Source organism: Oncorhynchus gorbuscha, linkage group LG06 (assembly GCF_021184085.1).
Source record: "Oncorhynchus gorbuscha isolate QuinsamMale2020 ecotype Even-year linkage group LG06, OgorEven_v1.0, whole genome shotgun sequence".
In the NCBI taxonomy this organism is placed as follows: Eukaryota; Metazoa; Chordata; class Actinopteri; order Salmoniformes; family Salmonidae; genus Oncorhynchus; species Oncorhynchus gorbuscha.
In genome coordinates this window covers 74640085-74655116 of record NC_060178.1, presented here as the reverse complement: position 1 = coordinate 74655116, position 15032 = coordinate 74640085, and the positions used below count along the sequence as shown (strand labels likewise).

General features: G+C 43.4%; 1 protein-coding gene across 1 annotated transcript in view; it reads left to right on the top strand.

The window, feature by feature from the left end:
- The window catches only part of LOC124038322 (zinc transporter 6-like), a 92428-nt gene that overhangs the window by 61556 nt on the left and 15840 nt on the right, over positions 1-15032 (top strand). The window contains exons 7-9 of the mRNA XM_046354055.1: positions 5343-5423; positions 6435-6470; positions 7197-7291. Of these exons, the coding sequence (XP_046210011.1) occupies positions 5343-5423; positions 6435-6470; positions 7197-7291 (212 nt within the window). The remainder of the gene's footprint in view (positions 1-5342; positions 5424-6434; positions 6471-7196; positions 7292-15032) is intronic.

Here is a 15032-nt window from a genome sequence, read left to right as displayed (position 1 = left end):
CATGATTGAGAAGGCTGCATAGATTTCATGACTAGAAGCTCAAAAGACAGTTATTTTTGGGGTTGGTAGACTTTGTTGTTGGAAATGTTAGCAACACCTCCGCCATTGCAGGATGCATGGGGAGTATGGTCACTAGTGTAACCAGGAGGAGAGGCCTCAGCATGCTTGAGCCATGTTTCAGGCCAATCACATCAAGGTTATGATGAGTGATTAGTTGATTGACTATGACTGCCTTGGAAGTGAAGGATCTAACATTAAGTAGCCCTATTTTGAGATGAGATGTCAGAATTTCTTTCAATAATGACAGGAGGTCTTTATTCCAGTGCGATTGCTAAGGCAAACACCGCCATGTTTACTTTTGCCCAACCTAGATCAAGTCACACAGATGCTGTTTTAATGGGGATAACTGAGCTGACTACACTGACTATGCTAGTGGCAAACTCCACTAAACTGGCAGGCTAGCTAACAACCTGCAGCCTGGCCTGCACCCTATCATTGTGGAGCTAGAGGATTTAGAGCCCTGTCTATGTTGATAGTTAAGATGAAAGCACCCCTCCAGCTAGGATGGAGTCTGTCACTCCTCAGCATGTCATGCTTGGTCCTGTTTGTGGGTGAGTCCCAGAAAGAGGGACAATTATCTACAAATTCAATCTTTTGAGAGGGGCAGAAAACAGTTTTCAACCAGCGATTGAGTTGTGAGACTCTTCTGTAGGGCAGAAACAATTACTCAATGCCGGCACATCTTTCTAGCTAATTTACAAGCTGAAGCTATGTTGCGCTTGGTGATCTCTGACTGTTTCATCCTAACATTGCTGGTGCCGACGTGGATAACTATCCCTATACAATCTACACTCGCCAGTTTTGGACTCAGCCAGCAATCTCTTCAGATTAGCCTTTACGTTGGTAGCCCTGCCCCCATGATTGCTGAATGTTTGTTTTTATGTATAATATTATAGGTATTGGAGTCGCCAATGACCTAGGGTTTTTAATTTGCCACGGCCAATGGTGGGAGGCTTTGGCGACTCCGACCCCGTAACCGGTGGAGGAGACCTGAGAAGGCTCGGCCTCTGACTAACTCGTTGCTTAATGGGGAGAACCGGTTTAAAGTTTCTATCGGCTAAATGAGCTACTCCGGTTGAGCATGCCGACAGCATTTCTTTCCAGAAGCCTTGACAAAATTGTCAGACTGCGTGGATTGTGCGGGGGGGGGGGGTGTATACTACTATCTGTACTTACTGGTGGCACAGACATTGTTTCTTCCTTTCCTACTCTTAAATTTCCTTTGCCTAACAAATGCATCTGAAGCTGGGCTTGTAAATCGGCTATCCTCACCATAAGGCAGTAGTTCTCCTGCATATTATGAGTACAGCGTCTGCATAAATCTGTTTTGTCACCAAAGCCCCATATACTACCCACCATTGCGACCTGTACGCTCTCGTTGACTGGCCCTCGCTTCATACTCGTCGCAAAACCCACTGGCTCCATGTCATCTACAAGACCCTGCTATGTAAAGTCCCCCCTTATCTCAGCTCGCTGGTCACCATAGCATCTCCCACCTGTAGCACACGCTCCAGCAGGTATATCTCTCTGGTCACCCCCAAAACCAATTATTTCTTTGGCCGCCTCTCCTTCCAGTTCTCTGCTGCCAGTGACTGGAACGAACTGCAAAAATCTCTGAAACTGGAAACACTCATCTCCCTCACTAGCTTTAAGCACCAACTGTCAGAGCATCTTACAGATTACTGCACCTGTACATAGCCCACCTATAATTTAGCCCAAACAACTACCTCTTTCCCAACTGTATTTAATTTATTTATTTATTTTGCTCCTTTGCACCCCATTATTTTTATGTCTACTTTGCACATTCTTCCATTGCAAAACTACCATTCCAGTGTTTTACTTGCTATATTGTATTTACTTTGCCACCATGGCCTTTTTTGCCTTTACCTCCCTTCTCACCTCATTTGCTCACATTGTATATAGACTTGTTTATACTGTATTATTGACTGTATGTTTGTTTTACTCCATGTGTAACTCTGTGTCGTTGTATCTGTCGAACTGCTTTGCTTTATCTTGGCCAGGTCGCAATTGTAAATGAGAACTTGTTCTCAACTTGCCTACCTGGTTAAATAAAGGTGAAATAAATCCAATTTAAAAAAATTAGATGGCATAGCGTTAATGTTAATACTTTGCTTTTTTTGGCTTGTGGAGGTTCTATAGAACCATGTCCAGATAAAGCGTCCGGGGTGAAAAAGTTCAGCGAGCAAAAACTAAGACGTTGGTTAATGTGTTAAATGCAGAGTTTTGAAAAAATAAAACATTTGGCAGGTAACCAAGTAGCAACAAATAGCACAGCAGCACGGATACAATCCGGAAGTGTGACATTGTAATTTGCACTATACTATGTATTAGACCTAGATATTGTGTACACACAAATATACATTTGTTTGCTGCTTCAGTGGCTTTGGATATTTTTGTCAGATGTTACTATGGAATACTGAAGTATAATTACAAGCATTTCATAAGTGTCAAAGGCTTTTATTGACAATTACATTAAGTTGATGCAAAGAGTCAATATTTGCAGTGTTGACCCTTCTTTTTCAAGACCTCTGCAATCCGCCCTGGCATGCTGTCAATTAACTTCTGGGCCACATCCCGACTGATGGCAGCCTATTCTTGCATAACCAGTGCTTGGAGTTAGTCAGAATTTGTGGGTTTTTGTTTGTCCACCCGCCTCATGAGGATTGACCACAAATTCTCAATGGGATTAAGGCCTGGGGAGTTTCCTGACCATGGACCCAAAGTATGGATGTTTTGTTCCCCGAGCCACTTAGTTATCACTTTTGCCTAATGGCAAGGTGCTCCATCATACTGGAAAAGGCATTGTTCGTTACTGTTCCTGGATGGTTGGGAGAAGTTGCTCTTGGAGGATGTGTTGGTACCATTCTTTTTTCATGGCTGTGTTCTTAGGCAAAATTGTGAGTGAGCCCACTCCCTTGGCTGAGAAGCAACCCCACACATGAATGGTCTCAGGATGATTTACTGTTGGCATGACACAGGACTGATGGTAGCGCTCACCTTGTCTTCTCCGGACAAGCTTTTTTCCGGATGCCCCAAACAATCGGAAAGGGGATTAATCAGAGAAAATGACTTTACCCCAGTCCTCAGCAGTCCAATCCCTGTACCTTTTGCAGAATATCAGTCTGTCCCTGATGTTTTTCCTGGAGAGAAGGGGCTTCTTTGCTGCCCTTCTTGACACCAGGCCATCCTCCAAAAGTCTTCGCCTCACTGTGTGTGCAGATTCACTCACACCTGCCTGCTGCCATTCCTGACCAAACTCTGTACTGGTGGTGCTGCGATCCCGCAGCTGAATCAACTTTAGGAGACGGTCCTGCCGCTTGCTGGACTTTCTTGTGCGCCCTGAAGCCTTCTTCACAACAATTGAACCGCTCTCCTTGAAGTTCATGATGATTCGATAAATTGTTGATTTAGGTGCAATCTTACTGGCAGCAATATCCTTGCCTGTGAAGCCCTTTTTGTGCAAAGCAATGATGAAGGCACGTGTTTCCTTGCAGGTAACCGTGGTTGACAGAGGAAGAACAATAATTCCAAGCACCACCCTCATTTTGAAGCTTCCAGGCTGTTGTTTGAACTCAATCAGCATGACAGAATGATCTCCAGCCTTGTCCTCGTCAACACTCACATCTGTGTTAACGAGAGAATCACTGACATTATGTCAGCTGGTCCTTTTGTGGCAGGGCTGAAATGCAGTGGAAATGTTTTTTGGGGGATTCAGTTAATTTGCATGGCAAAGAGGGACTTTGCAATTCCTCTGATCACTCTTCATAACATTCTGGAGTATATGCAAATTGCCGTCACACAGCAGACTTTGTGAAAATGTATATTTGTGTCATTCTCAAAACTTTTGGCCACGACTGTATGTATTGATATCTAGGCTGTGTGAAGTTTTAAATGTATGTATTTCGGTCCTTAACTAATAATGTCCGGTACTATGTTTCATGTGGACCCCATGAAGAGTAGCTGATGCTTTTGCGATGTGGATCCTAATAAATACCAAAGCATATTTAGAACTTGTATTATTCAAAAACATTCAAAACCATCATACCGTCAATAATGTGAAAAATATTGTGATATGATATTTTGGCCATATCGCCCAGCCCTAGCAGCCATGTACAGCTGTCTTGACAAATAAATAGGCCTATACAGGCCCGCTTCAAGCATGGAAAATCATGCCACTCGCTCATGAGTTCAGCAACACGTTGTGAAATGGCACAATACAATTCTCTGAATCAAATTTGAGCAACATAATCAATTAAGCAATGCCACCCTACCATACAAACGCTTCCATTATATACAGTTCATTTTACAGAAATAGAAACAGGCTATAGAATAGGCTATTAAGAAAACCATAATAGCATCTGCAGTAACCAAGTGTTCCAGCCACACTCTTCCTATGAACCAGTTGCTATAAAGTAACATTTTTGGATAGAACCTGCGGCTGGGGTAGGATTCTAAGCTAACCTGGGCTGGCTCCTCTGTTCCAAGATCATCAGGGACAGTTGGAGGTGGAGGCGGCTTTGGAGCCATTATCCAGGCTGCGCTTGTGGAAGGGTGGGTAGGCTCTCAACAAGGAGTTAGCTGGAGCTTGGCAGCGGCCTTGGTGGTTTGATGCTGCTGCTCATCACTCCTCCTTTGTTTGGGTACTTTGGCAAAGCAAATTTCTGATATTTGTCTTGCCAGATTAGCTGGTTCGAGCTAGCTAAATAGGTTAAGGCTAATAACATTAACACTTTTTACAGCTAGCTAAGCGATAGTTAACTTGACCGCGCCCTTTCACGTTATTCACTTAGCCTGCCACCGAGATGAGAGATAAGAAGCGTTTTTTTCATGGAGTCCTACCTAACCGCCCAGTGGCTTTCCGTAGCCCCCCTACACACACCACGGCACGTCCTGTCCATTGTGCTGACACAGCGCAGAGGAGATGCAGATTTTGTTTGCGCCTACCTGTCACTCATTTGAACGTTTTTGCTATTTTTATAAAGGGACATAAAACTAAACCGAGGGGTCTGTGCCACCTTTAGCCCCCTCGTGGAGCGGGGCCCAATGGTCATACGATTAACAAACTATCTGTTGATAAGCAATTGCTTGTTATGGTTATGGCTTGGGTTAGGTTTAGAATAAGGGTAAAAGTTAAGTTTAGGGGTAGGATAAGGGTTAAGGTTACTGTTGGTAGATAGTTAGTTAATTGAAATGTTACTGATAGTGTTTAGACCATATACAGATGGACAATCCAAATAAAGTGTTACTGTGTGTTCCTCCAGGTTTGAGCGGCTGGAAGTCCTAGCTGTGTTTTCCTCCACGGTGCTGGTGCAGCTGGGAGCTCTGTTCATCCTGAAGGAGAGGTGGGTGGAACCAGGGTTTACCCCTGTTTGTGACAGGGGATGGAGTGGGGTGGGGGACTGGGGCTTCTGAATATTTCAGCTGTGGGAATGTCTCCTCCTGCCTGTGCCCGCACCTAGGCCCAAGCACCCAGAGCCAGGGTTTATCCAGCGGTCACGGCTCAGGCAGGGAAGGGGTGAGGAGGGGAGTGAATGCTGCCAACTAGTACAGCAACCATGTGTGTGCAGTGTGTGTGTGTTTGTGTGGCCCTAATTCCAATAGCATAGAGAGTAAGAGCGAGAGAGAAAGAAAGACTGAGTGGGGTTATATGAGGAGAAGATGGATGTTTGTGTTGATGAGTGTAGGACATATTTCAGAGCTGTGGTCATGTTTGCTCCTGCATATGTCCACACCTTAGCCTGAAGCACACATTATAGAAGACATGGTTTATCTAAAGGTCACATTTCTGGAAGGGGAGGGGAGAGATGGTGATGTTACACCGTCGCACAAGCATGTGTGTAACAAGGCTCCCGCTATTCAGAGAGAAACGGAGGGGGAGGGGAGGGCAATATGAGAGAATACATACATACTGTGTATCTGTGGTAAATGTATGGTAAATATAGACTGGCCGCATGCCTTCTTCCCTCCATGCCTCCATGAATACTGGACACAGGTTTTGATCGTCCACCTTAAAAGGGTCAGGTTGATGTTGTTGTCATGTTTACACGTCGGAATTTATCCTGTTGAAATCTGCAAGAACACTTCTGTATAGCCTTGAGGGGTGTTTCTGATGGCTGTTGTCACGGTGAGTGGTACTCGTGTCACTATCAGACTTAATCAGCCATTTAGCTCCCAGCGTGTCCAGGCCATCTATTATATCACTCTGCTTTAACATCTCAGCACAGGCAACAGTTTTTCCCGGTCAGGTCACGTGGTACCTTTAAAAAAAAAAAAAATTGTTTGTTTATTTACTTGTCCCATATTGCCCAATGTTTCTGTGTGACAGTTTTTCTTCCCTTCTGTTATTTTGCCAGTCTGGAGAGATTCGTGGAGCAGCCGGAGGTGCACACGTAAGTAGGCCCCGGTCCAAACACGCACGCCCACGCACCCCTGTTCCACACACACACTCCAGGGAGAACATCAGCCCAAACAAACATCACAGCTGGGTCTGGGTCCAGATAGAATTAGCCTACCATTCCTCTCATCCCTCTAAACTGAACGCAGTGGGATTTTCAGCTAATCAGGTTGCTGTCCCTCGCTGCAGCTGCACCATCCTGGATCGCCATTATGAAACAAAGATTAGTAGTTTGATGAAAACACGCCCGATTTAAACCAGTCTTCGTTGACGAGATTACCTTTTCAAAGCAGTGGAACATTGGAGATGTGATGTTGGGTGTAATGCAGGGCAATATCACTAAAACAACAGATTATTATCACTGCTGGGCAGCAGGTGCCAGCCAGGCAAGACGCCACATGTTCTAGGTAACAGAACACTTCATCTAGTGGAGAACATCCATTTACACTGCAGCACCAACTGAATTCCTCCAGCATTAAAATCTGCCTCTATTTTGATGTTTATGTGGATGGTTGTGTTTTGGAAATGTTTACATGTGTTTGTTTTCCATTAAGATTGACTTATTTCACTTCATTGTGAACGTGTCATGTATTCCAAATGTAATTTTAGCAATAATATTGAAGTCAACGGAGACTACTGTACAAGCCATGGAGAGGATGTGCTGACATGTGTTACAAGTAAACATCTATGTTGTACTGATAATGCTCTTCTGTGTGTGTAGGGGTCGTCTGTTGGTGGGGACCTTTGTAGCGCTGTTCTTCAACCTGTTAACTCTGCTCTCTGTGAAGAACAAGCCCTTTGTCTATGTCTCAGAAGGTAGGTCAACTCTGACTCTCCTCACCTCTCACTGCCTTGTATGTCTGAGGTTATAATAAACTGCTATACCAACTTACTGTGTGTAAAAAGAGGTTGACAATATCAGTGTCAATAATAATTTATGCCAATTATAATGCATCATTATTGTGGTTCATTCTGGGATACTATCAGGTTTTTTGACTGTTTTTGTTAGTAATGGATTCCACATGGTCATTGATAATCAATTATAGCTGTAGTACATGCCAGTCCTAGTACCATGGTGCCTCCTCACTTTCCCTGGTTCTGCTGTATGTGGCTCTGCCTGCTGCAGTTTGGCTGTTATTCCCTGAGCTGCCAGCAGAGGGCTTGGCGCTGCATGATGCCTGTGGCTCCAGTACTCCACTAAGCAGGGCCCAAGCTGTCATGGCTCACTGTTTGTTTGTAAATCCTCATTGACACAGTTATGGACTCTTGGACAATCCAGACCCCAGACTAGTTGACCCTCAATCTGTCTGCCTGAAATCCAGTGAGACGTTTAATTTTATACACCGTGTACACACAGCCCTGGGCACGTCATTTGCACTGTCTCTACTCTAGCCCAAGATTGAACCAAGTAGTCAGAGAAAAAGTTTGCTAGGAGGGATGCAGTAAGGTGAAAGAGATGAGAATGGCCATAGAAGTGAGCCAGAATGAACGAATGGAGGGAGACGGGGGGGGGAAAACACAATACCTGGAGATCACTCAGTCAGCACAGAAATCTGACCTTCCTGTCTTTGTTTGTTTGTTTTCAGCCCAATGTTTACGACACAAGCAAAACGTTGTCTTTGTCCCCTTCGCCTATGGTTCGTGCTGTATTAGTGTCAGCTCCGATTTGCCCAATGTTTTTGATTGGTCCAGATGTGGTCCATTTGATCCATGGCCTCTTAGAGACTATATAGCTTTGTTCTTATGTAATTAAGGGCTTTAATTGAGCAGTATGCTCGATTTAGGAGCACTACGACTGTCTTGCCTTCCTCCTTTGCCTTTCATTGGAATGACTTAATCTGCTCGAGGAACATTATTAGGACTCGAGACACGACTTATATCATGGACGGCTTGTCTTCTCTGTCTGTCACCCAGTCACGTGCCACAGAGAAGAGCTCTGAATGGCTCTGGTTGTACCTCTCTCCACCAATCCTCTCCTTGGTTTGGAAGGACTTCTTCCTGTGTTTTGGCCCTGAGCAGGTTGTATTGAGTAACAGTGATGTAGTGCACAATGACTGAAGGTTTTCATGTTAGTATGCACATTTAGATTGTGCTGTTTGATTGATGAGTTGTGGTGAAGCTGTACATTGGATACATTTTGTCTGGGTCATTCACTTTACCCCACACTCAAATTAACAAGGCTAAATGAACAGGCTAACTTCATTTAACATCTCATTGCCAGGAGTGCATTAGTCAGGCTAAAGGCACACCGCGCGCGTGCACACAGTGAGTTCAAAATGGTATTATATAAGCATGTTCCAGACGGCAGAGCCCTGAGGCAGCCAGACAGGCTGCCATATCATAAATAAGTCACTCTGCTAAAATGGTTCATTCATGGAGTAGGCCCAGCAAAATTGCCCTTCCTGTGGCTTTACTCAACACAAGTCCACAGAATGGGGGGTGGGTTTCATGTGTTACTCTGACTGTTTTTGTAGACTAAGATTGTTTGCATTATGATTATAAATCATTGTTTTTATCCATAATGATTAGTCATTATTCAAATGAACATGTATAGACTTAAACACCTTTATAATGCTTTAACGGAAATGGGGCTATGGACAGTAAACTTGACAGAGGATTGCTTATCTGTTGGTTAGCAAGCAGACTTTCTAGGACTATTCCTTTCTCCATCACAAGCACCTCATTCTCATATCCTTAAGAAGCGGTACATGATACTAGGGTTGGGATATTTTACGATTGCATCATCTATAGAACTTTTCAACTGTCAAATCGATAACACATTTCTACTCTACATAACCAAAGTATATGGACACCTGCTCATCAAACATCTCATTCCAAAATCATGAGCATTAATATTGTGTTGGTCCTCCTTTTTCTCCTATAATATCCTTCACTCTTCTGGGAAGTCTTTCCACTAGATGTTGGAACATTGCTGCGGGGACTTGCTTCCAATCAGCCACAAGAACATTAGTGAGGTCGGGCACTGATGTTGGGCGACTAATGTTCCAATTCATCCCAAAGGTGTTCGATGGGGTTGAGGTTAGAACTCTTTGCAGGCCAGTCAAGTTCTTCCACACTGATTTTGACAAACCATTTCTGTGTGGACCTCGCATTGTCATGCTGAAACAGCAAAGGTCCTTCCCCAAACAAGCCTCAAAGATAGAAGCACAGATTGGTCTAGAATGTCATTGTATGCTGTAGCGTTAAGATTTCCCTTCACTGGAACTAAGGAGCCTGAACCATGAAAAACAGCCCCAGACCATGATTCTTCCTCCACCAAACTTCACAGTTGGCACTATGCATTGGTGCAGGTAGTGTTCTCCTGGCATCCACCAACCCAGATTTGTCCATCGAATTACCAAATGGTGAAGAGTTATTCATCACTCCAGACGCTTTGCGCATGGGGATAGGCTTGTATGCATCTGTTCGGCCATAGAAACCATTTCATGAAGCTCCTGACGAACAGTGCTTGTGCTGACGTTGCTTCCAGAGGCAGTTTGGAACTCGGTAGTGAGTGTTACAACCAAGGACAGATGATTGTTACGCTACGCAGAAAAAATCGGAATCCACTCATTTCAAGTGGTGTCCACATACTTTTGGGGATCATTGGAAAATGTTTTCCCCCCCCCCCCCATTTATGGCGGTGGTCGAGGGAAAGTCCTTATGACATTAAAAGCAACTCGGGAGTATGAACAATGTTTGACAGCCATCACTGATGGTAATGACATTGTGATGTCACAAACAATGGTTTAGCATATTTGAAATTGCCTGCAACTCCTGATGAAACTGAGTATTTTTGTCTGTAATATAGCCCTATTGTGGGGAAAAACTCATTCTGATTGGCCTATGCCCTCCTAGGCCCACCCATGGCTGCGCACCTGTCCAGTCATGTGAAATCCATGGATTAGGGCCAAATTAATTTATTTCAGTTGACTGATTTCCTTATGTGAACTGTAACTCAGTAAAACTGTTGAAATTGTTGCATTTCTATTTTTGTTCAGTAGAGTGTAGAAAGAGCAGAGAGCATCAAAGCAGAGCAAAACGTCAGATAGGGCCTAACATGTTTTATTCCATCCTCTCCAATGTTGAATTATCATGGGCCTTTTGCAGCAGACACTCTGGTTTATTGTTTAAAATCATAATTTCCCTTGATCTCCCCAATCTCCAATCGATTTTAATGTGACGTGTTGGCCTAGCCATAGCCTACTCTTTCATGATCAACCATCTCAGAAAGTTGTTTGGTAATAATGAGAGATAAACAATTGCAAGATAGACTTATCAAATAGGAAGTTTAAACAAACCTGGTACATTTCTGCTTTAGTTGAAGTGTAGGCAAATAAATTGTGCCCTTGGAAAATCCTTCCTTGCAAACCAAACAGCCAATAATATAGGCCTTCACATTGGCTACTGTCAATAAAAGTTGCAGTAAATGTTTATTTCACAAATTAAACAATATAAACAAATTTTTCTAATACTGTCAGTGTTTATTCATGTCCTTGAATTGCTCGGTGGGCAATCGGCATAAGCTCCCGCAACAACGCTTTTTAATATAATTTTCAATAGCTTACAAATGTTGCATTTACAGTGCATTCGGAAAGTATTCCGGCCCCTTGACTTAATCTATATTTGTTACGTCACAGCCTTATTCTAAAATGGATTTTAAAAAGATGTTCCTCAATCTACACACAGTACTCTATAATACTCTATAATGGCAAAGCGAAAACAGTTTTCAGCATTCAGACCCTTTGCTATAAGACTCGAAATTGAGCTCTGGTGCATCCTGTTTACATTGATCGTCATTGAGATGTTTCTATAACTTGGTGCAAGTCCACCTGTGGTAAATTCAATTGATTGGACATTATTTGGAAAGGCGCACACACCTGTCTATATAAGGTCCCACAGTTGACAGTGCATTTCAGAGCAAAAACCAAGCCTTGAGGTCAAATAAATTGTCAGTAGAGATCTGAGACAGGGTTGTGTCGAGGCACAAATCTGGGGATTGCCTGCAGCATTGAAGGTCCTCAAGAAACAATCACAGTGCAATCCGTTTTGTCACCAAAGCCCCATATACTACCCACCATTGCGACCTGTACGCTCTCGTTGGCTGGCCCTCGCTTCATACTCGTCGCCAAACCCACTGGCTCCATGTCATCTACAAGACCCTGCTAGGTAAAGTCCCCCCTTATCTCAGCTCGCTGGTCACCATAGCATCTCCCACCTGTAGCACACGCTCCAGCAGGTATATCTCTCTGGTCACCCCCAAAACCAATTATTTCTTTGGCCGCCTCTCCTTCCAGTTCTCTGCTGCCAGTGACTGGAACGAACTGCAAAAATCTCTGAAACTGGAAACACTCATCTCCCTCACTAGCTTTAAGCACCAACTGTCAGAGCATCTTACAGATTACTGCACCTGTACATAGCCCACCTATAATTTAGCCCAAACAACTACCTCTTTCCCAACTGTATTTAATTTATTTATTTATTTTGCTCCTTTGCACCCCATTATTTTTATGTCTACTTTGCACATTCTTCCATTGCAAAACTACCATTCCAGTGTTTTACTTGCTATATTGTATTTACTTTGCCACCATGGCCTTTTTTGCCTTTACCTCCCTTCTCACCTCATTTGCTCACATTGTATATAGACTTGTTTATACTGTATTATTGACTGTATGTTTGTTTTACTCCATGTGTAACTCTGTGTCGTTGTATCTGTCGAACTGCTTTGCTTTATCTTGGCCAGGTCGCAATTGTAAATGAGAACTTGTTCTCAACTTGCCTACCTGGTTAAATAAAGGTGAAATAAAATAAATAAATAAATAAAAAATCCAATGTTATTTGTCACATGCGCCGAAGGTGTAGACCTTACAGTGAAATGCTTACTTACAAGCCCTTAACCAACAATGCAGTTCAAGAAAGAGTTAAGAAAATATTTATTAAATAAACAAATGTAAAAAATAAAATAAAAATTGGGAATCAAATCAAAAAGTAACAAGAAAATTCCATAACAATGATAAGGCTATATACATGGGGTACCGGTACCAACTCAATGTACAGGTTAGTCGAGGTCATTTGTAAAGTGACTGTGTGTAATGAAAACAGGATGGGGGGGGAGTCCAAGTAAATACTGCGGGTGGCCATTTGATTAATTGTTCAGTAGTCTTATGGCTTGGGAATAGAAGTTGTTAAGGAGCCTTTTGTTCCTAGACTTGGTGCTCCGGTACCGCTTGCCGTGCGGTAGCAGAGAGAACAGTCTATGACTTGGGTGACTGGAGTCTCCCAATTTTTGGGGGGCCTTCCTCTGACACTGCCTAGCTTGGTCCCAGTGATGTACTGGGCCGTACGTACTATCCTCTGTAGCTCCTTACGGTCATATGCCGAGCAGTTTCCAACAGGTCAGGATGCTCTCAATGGTGCAGCTGTTTAACTTTTTGAGTATCTGGGGTGTTGTCGTGCCCTCTTCACAACTGTCTTGATGTGTTTGGACCATGATAGTTTGTTGGTGATGTGGACACCAAGGAACTTGAAACTCTCGACCTGCTCCACTTCGATGTTAATGGGGGCGTGTTCAGCCCTCCTTTTCCTGTAGTCCACAGCCAGCTCCTTTGTCTTGCTCACATTGAGGGAGAGATTGTTGTCCTGGCTCCACACTGCCAGGTCTCTGACCTCCTCCCTATAAGCTGTCTCGTCGTTGTCGGTGATCAGGCCTACCACTTTTGTCGTCAGCAAACTTAATGATGGTGTTGGAGTCGTGTTTGGCCACGCAATTGTGGGTGAACAGGGAGTACAGGATGGACCCAAGTGTTGAGGATCAGCGTTGCAGATGTGTTTTGTCTACCATTACCACCTAGGGGCGGCCCGTCAAGGAGTCCAGGATCCAGTTGCAGAGGGAAGTGTTTAGTCCCAGGGTCATTGGCTTAGTGATGAGGTTTGTGGGCACTATGGTGTTGAACGCTGAGATGTAGTCAGTGAACACAGTGACCTCCATCATTTTTAGTTTTGAACTGTCAAGACCTTTTTCTAGAGCTGGCTGCCCGGCTAAACTGAGCAATGGGCGAGAAGGGCCTTGGCCAGGGAGGTGACTCTCAGACCATGAGAAACAAGATTCTCTGGTCTGATGTAACCAAGATTGAACTCTTTGGCCTGAATGCCAAGCGTCACGTCTGGAGGAAACCTGCCACCATGCCTACGGTGAAGCATGGTGATGGAAGCATCATGCGGTGGGGATGCTTTTCAGCAGCAGGGACTTGGAGACTAGTCCGGATCAAGGGAACGCGGAACAGAGCAAAGTACAGAAAGATCCTTGATGAAAACCTACTTCAGAGCGCTCAGGACCTCAGACTGGGGCAAAGGTTCATCTTCCAACAGGACAATGACCCTAAGCACACAGCCAAGACACCGCAGGAGTGGCTTCGGGACACGTCTCTGAATGTCCTTGAGTGGCCCAGCCAGAGCCCGGACTTGAACCCGATCTAACATCTCTGGAGAGACCTGAAAATAGCTGTGCAGCGACTCTCCCCATCCATCCTGACAGCGCTTGAGAGGATCTGCAGCGAAGATTGGGGGAAACTCCCCAAATACAGGTGTGCCAAGCTTGTATGATAGTGTCATACCCAAGAAGACTCTAGGCTGTAATCGCTGCCAAAGGTGCATCAACAAAGTACTGAGTAAAGGGTCTGAATACTTATGTGAATGTGATATTTCAGTCAAAACAATTTAACCTTTTTTTGCTTTGTCATTATGGGGTATTGTGTGTAGATTAATGGGGGACTATTTAATCAGTTTTAGAATAAGGCTGTAATGTAACAAAATGTGGAAAAAGTCAAGGTGTAAACAACAATCAGATAAAAAGGTATTATTTATCCTATAACATCCTTTATAACACTTGAATGAACATTGGCTTCGGCAAAAAACCTAATAGGTCCATTATCCTTAAGGCCTTTTGCCTATCGAACTGTAAAAATCCTAAATCTATAAACCGATAAAGCAAATTATTATTTATAACATTCTTTATAGCCTAACACATGAAAACAAATGAACATTCGCTTATGCATTCGCTTAAAACTAACAGGCCTTTTTGGATATGCCTTTTTCCTATCGTACTGTAGAAATCCTAAATACAAGCCTGCGAGTTATAAAATACATTAGTCAAGTTGTGTAAACAAAATACGAAACGACCTAAATTCGTTTTTTTTTTAAAGTATTTTCAAGGTTTGACGGAACATTTTTCTGGATTTGAATATAAGAGGCTATATTTAAAGTTAAATCATAAAGTGCAACAAGGAACCATTAGGTCTAGTTTTTTTTACCATGTCTTAGGCCTACCGAATGTCATAGCCACGGGAACTAAGGGTGCTGAGGATGCTGCAGTTGGAAAAAAATATTATTTAAGAAAATTACTTTGTGTACTAGGCCTTTTATTACTCCTGTATGAGCGGAGAAAAATACTCATCAGCAGAGAGGGGAAAAAGCAATATCTTTGGATTGCACATTTGCAACTGTCAATTTATTAACATTTTGTGTTTTGTGTTTTTGCGTATGTACATGATTTATCAGT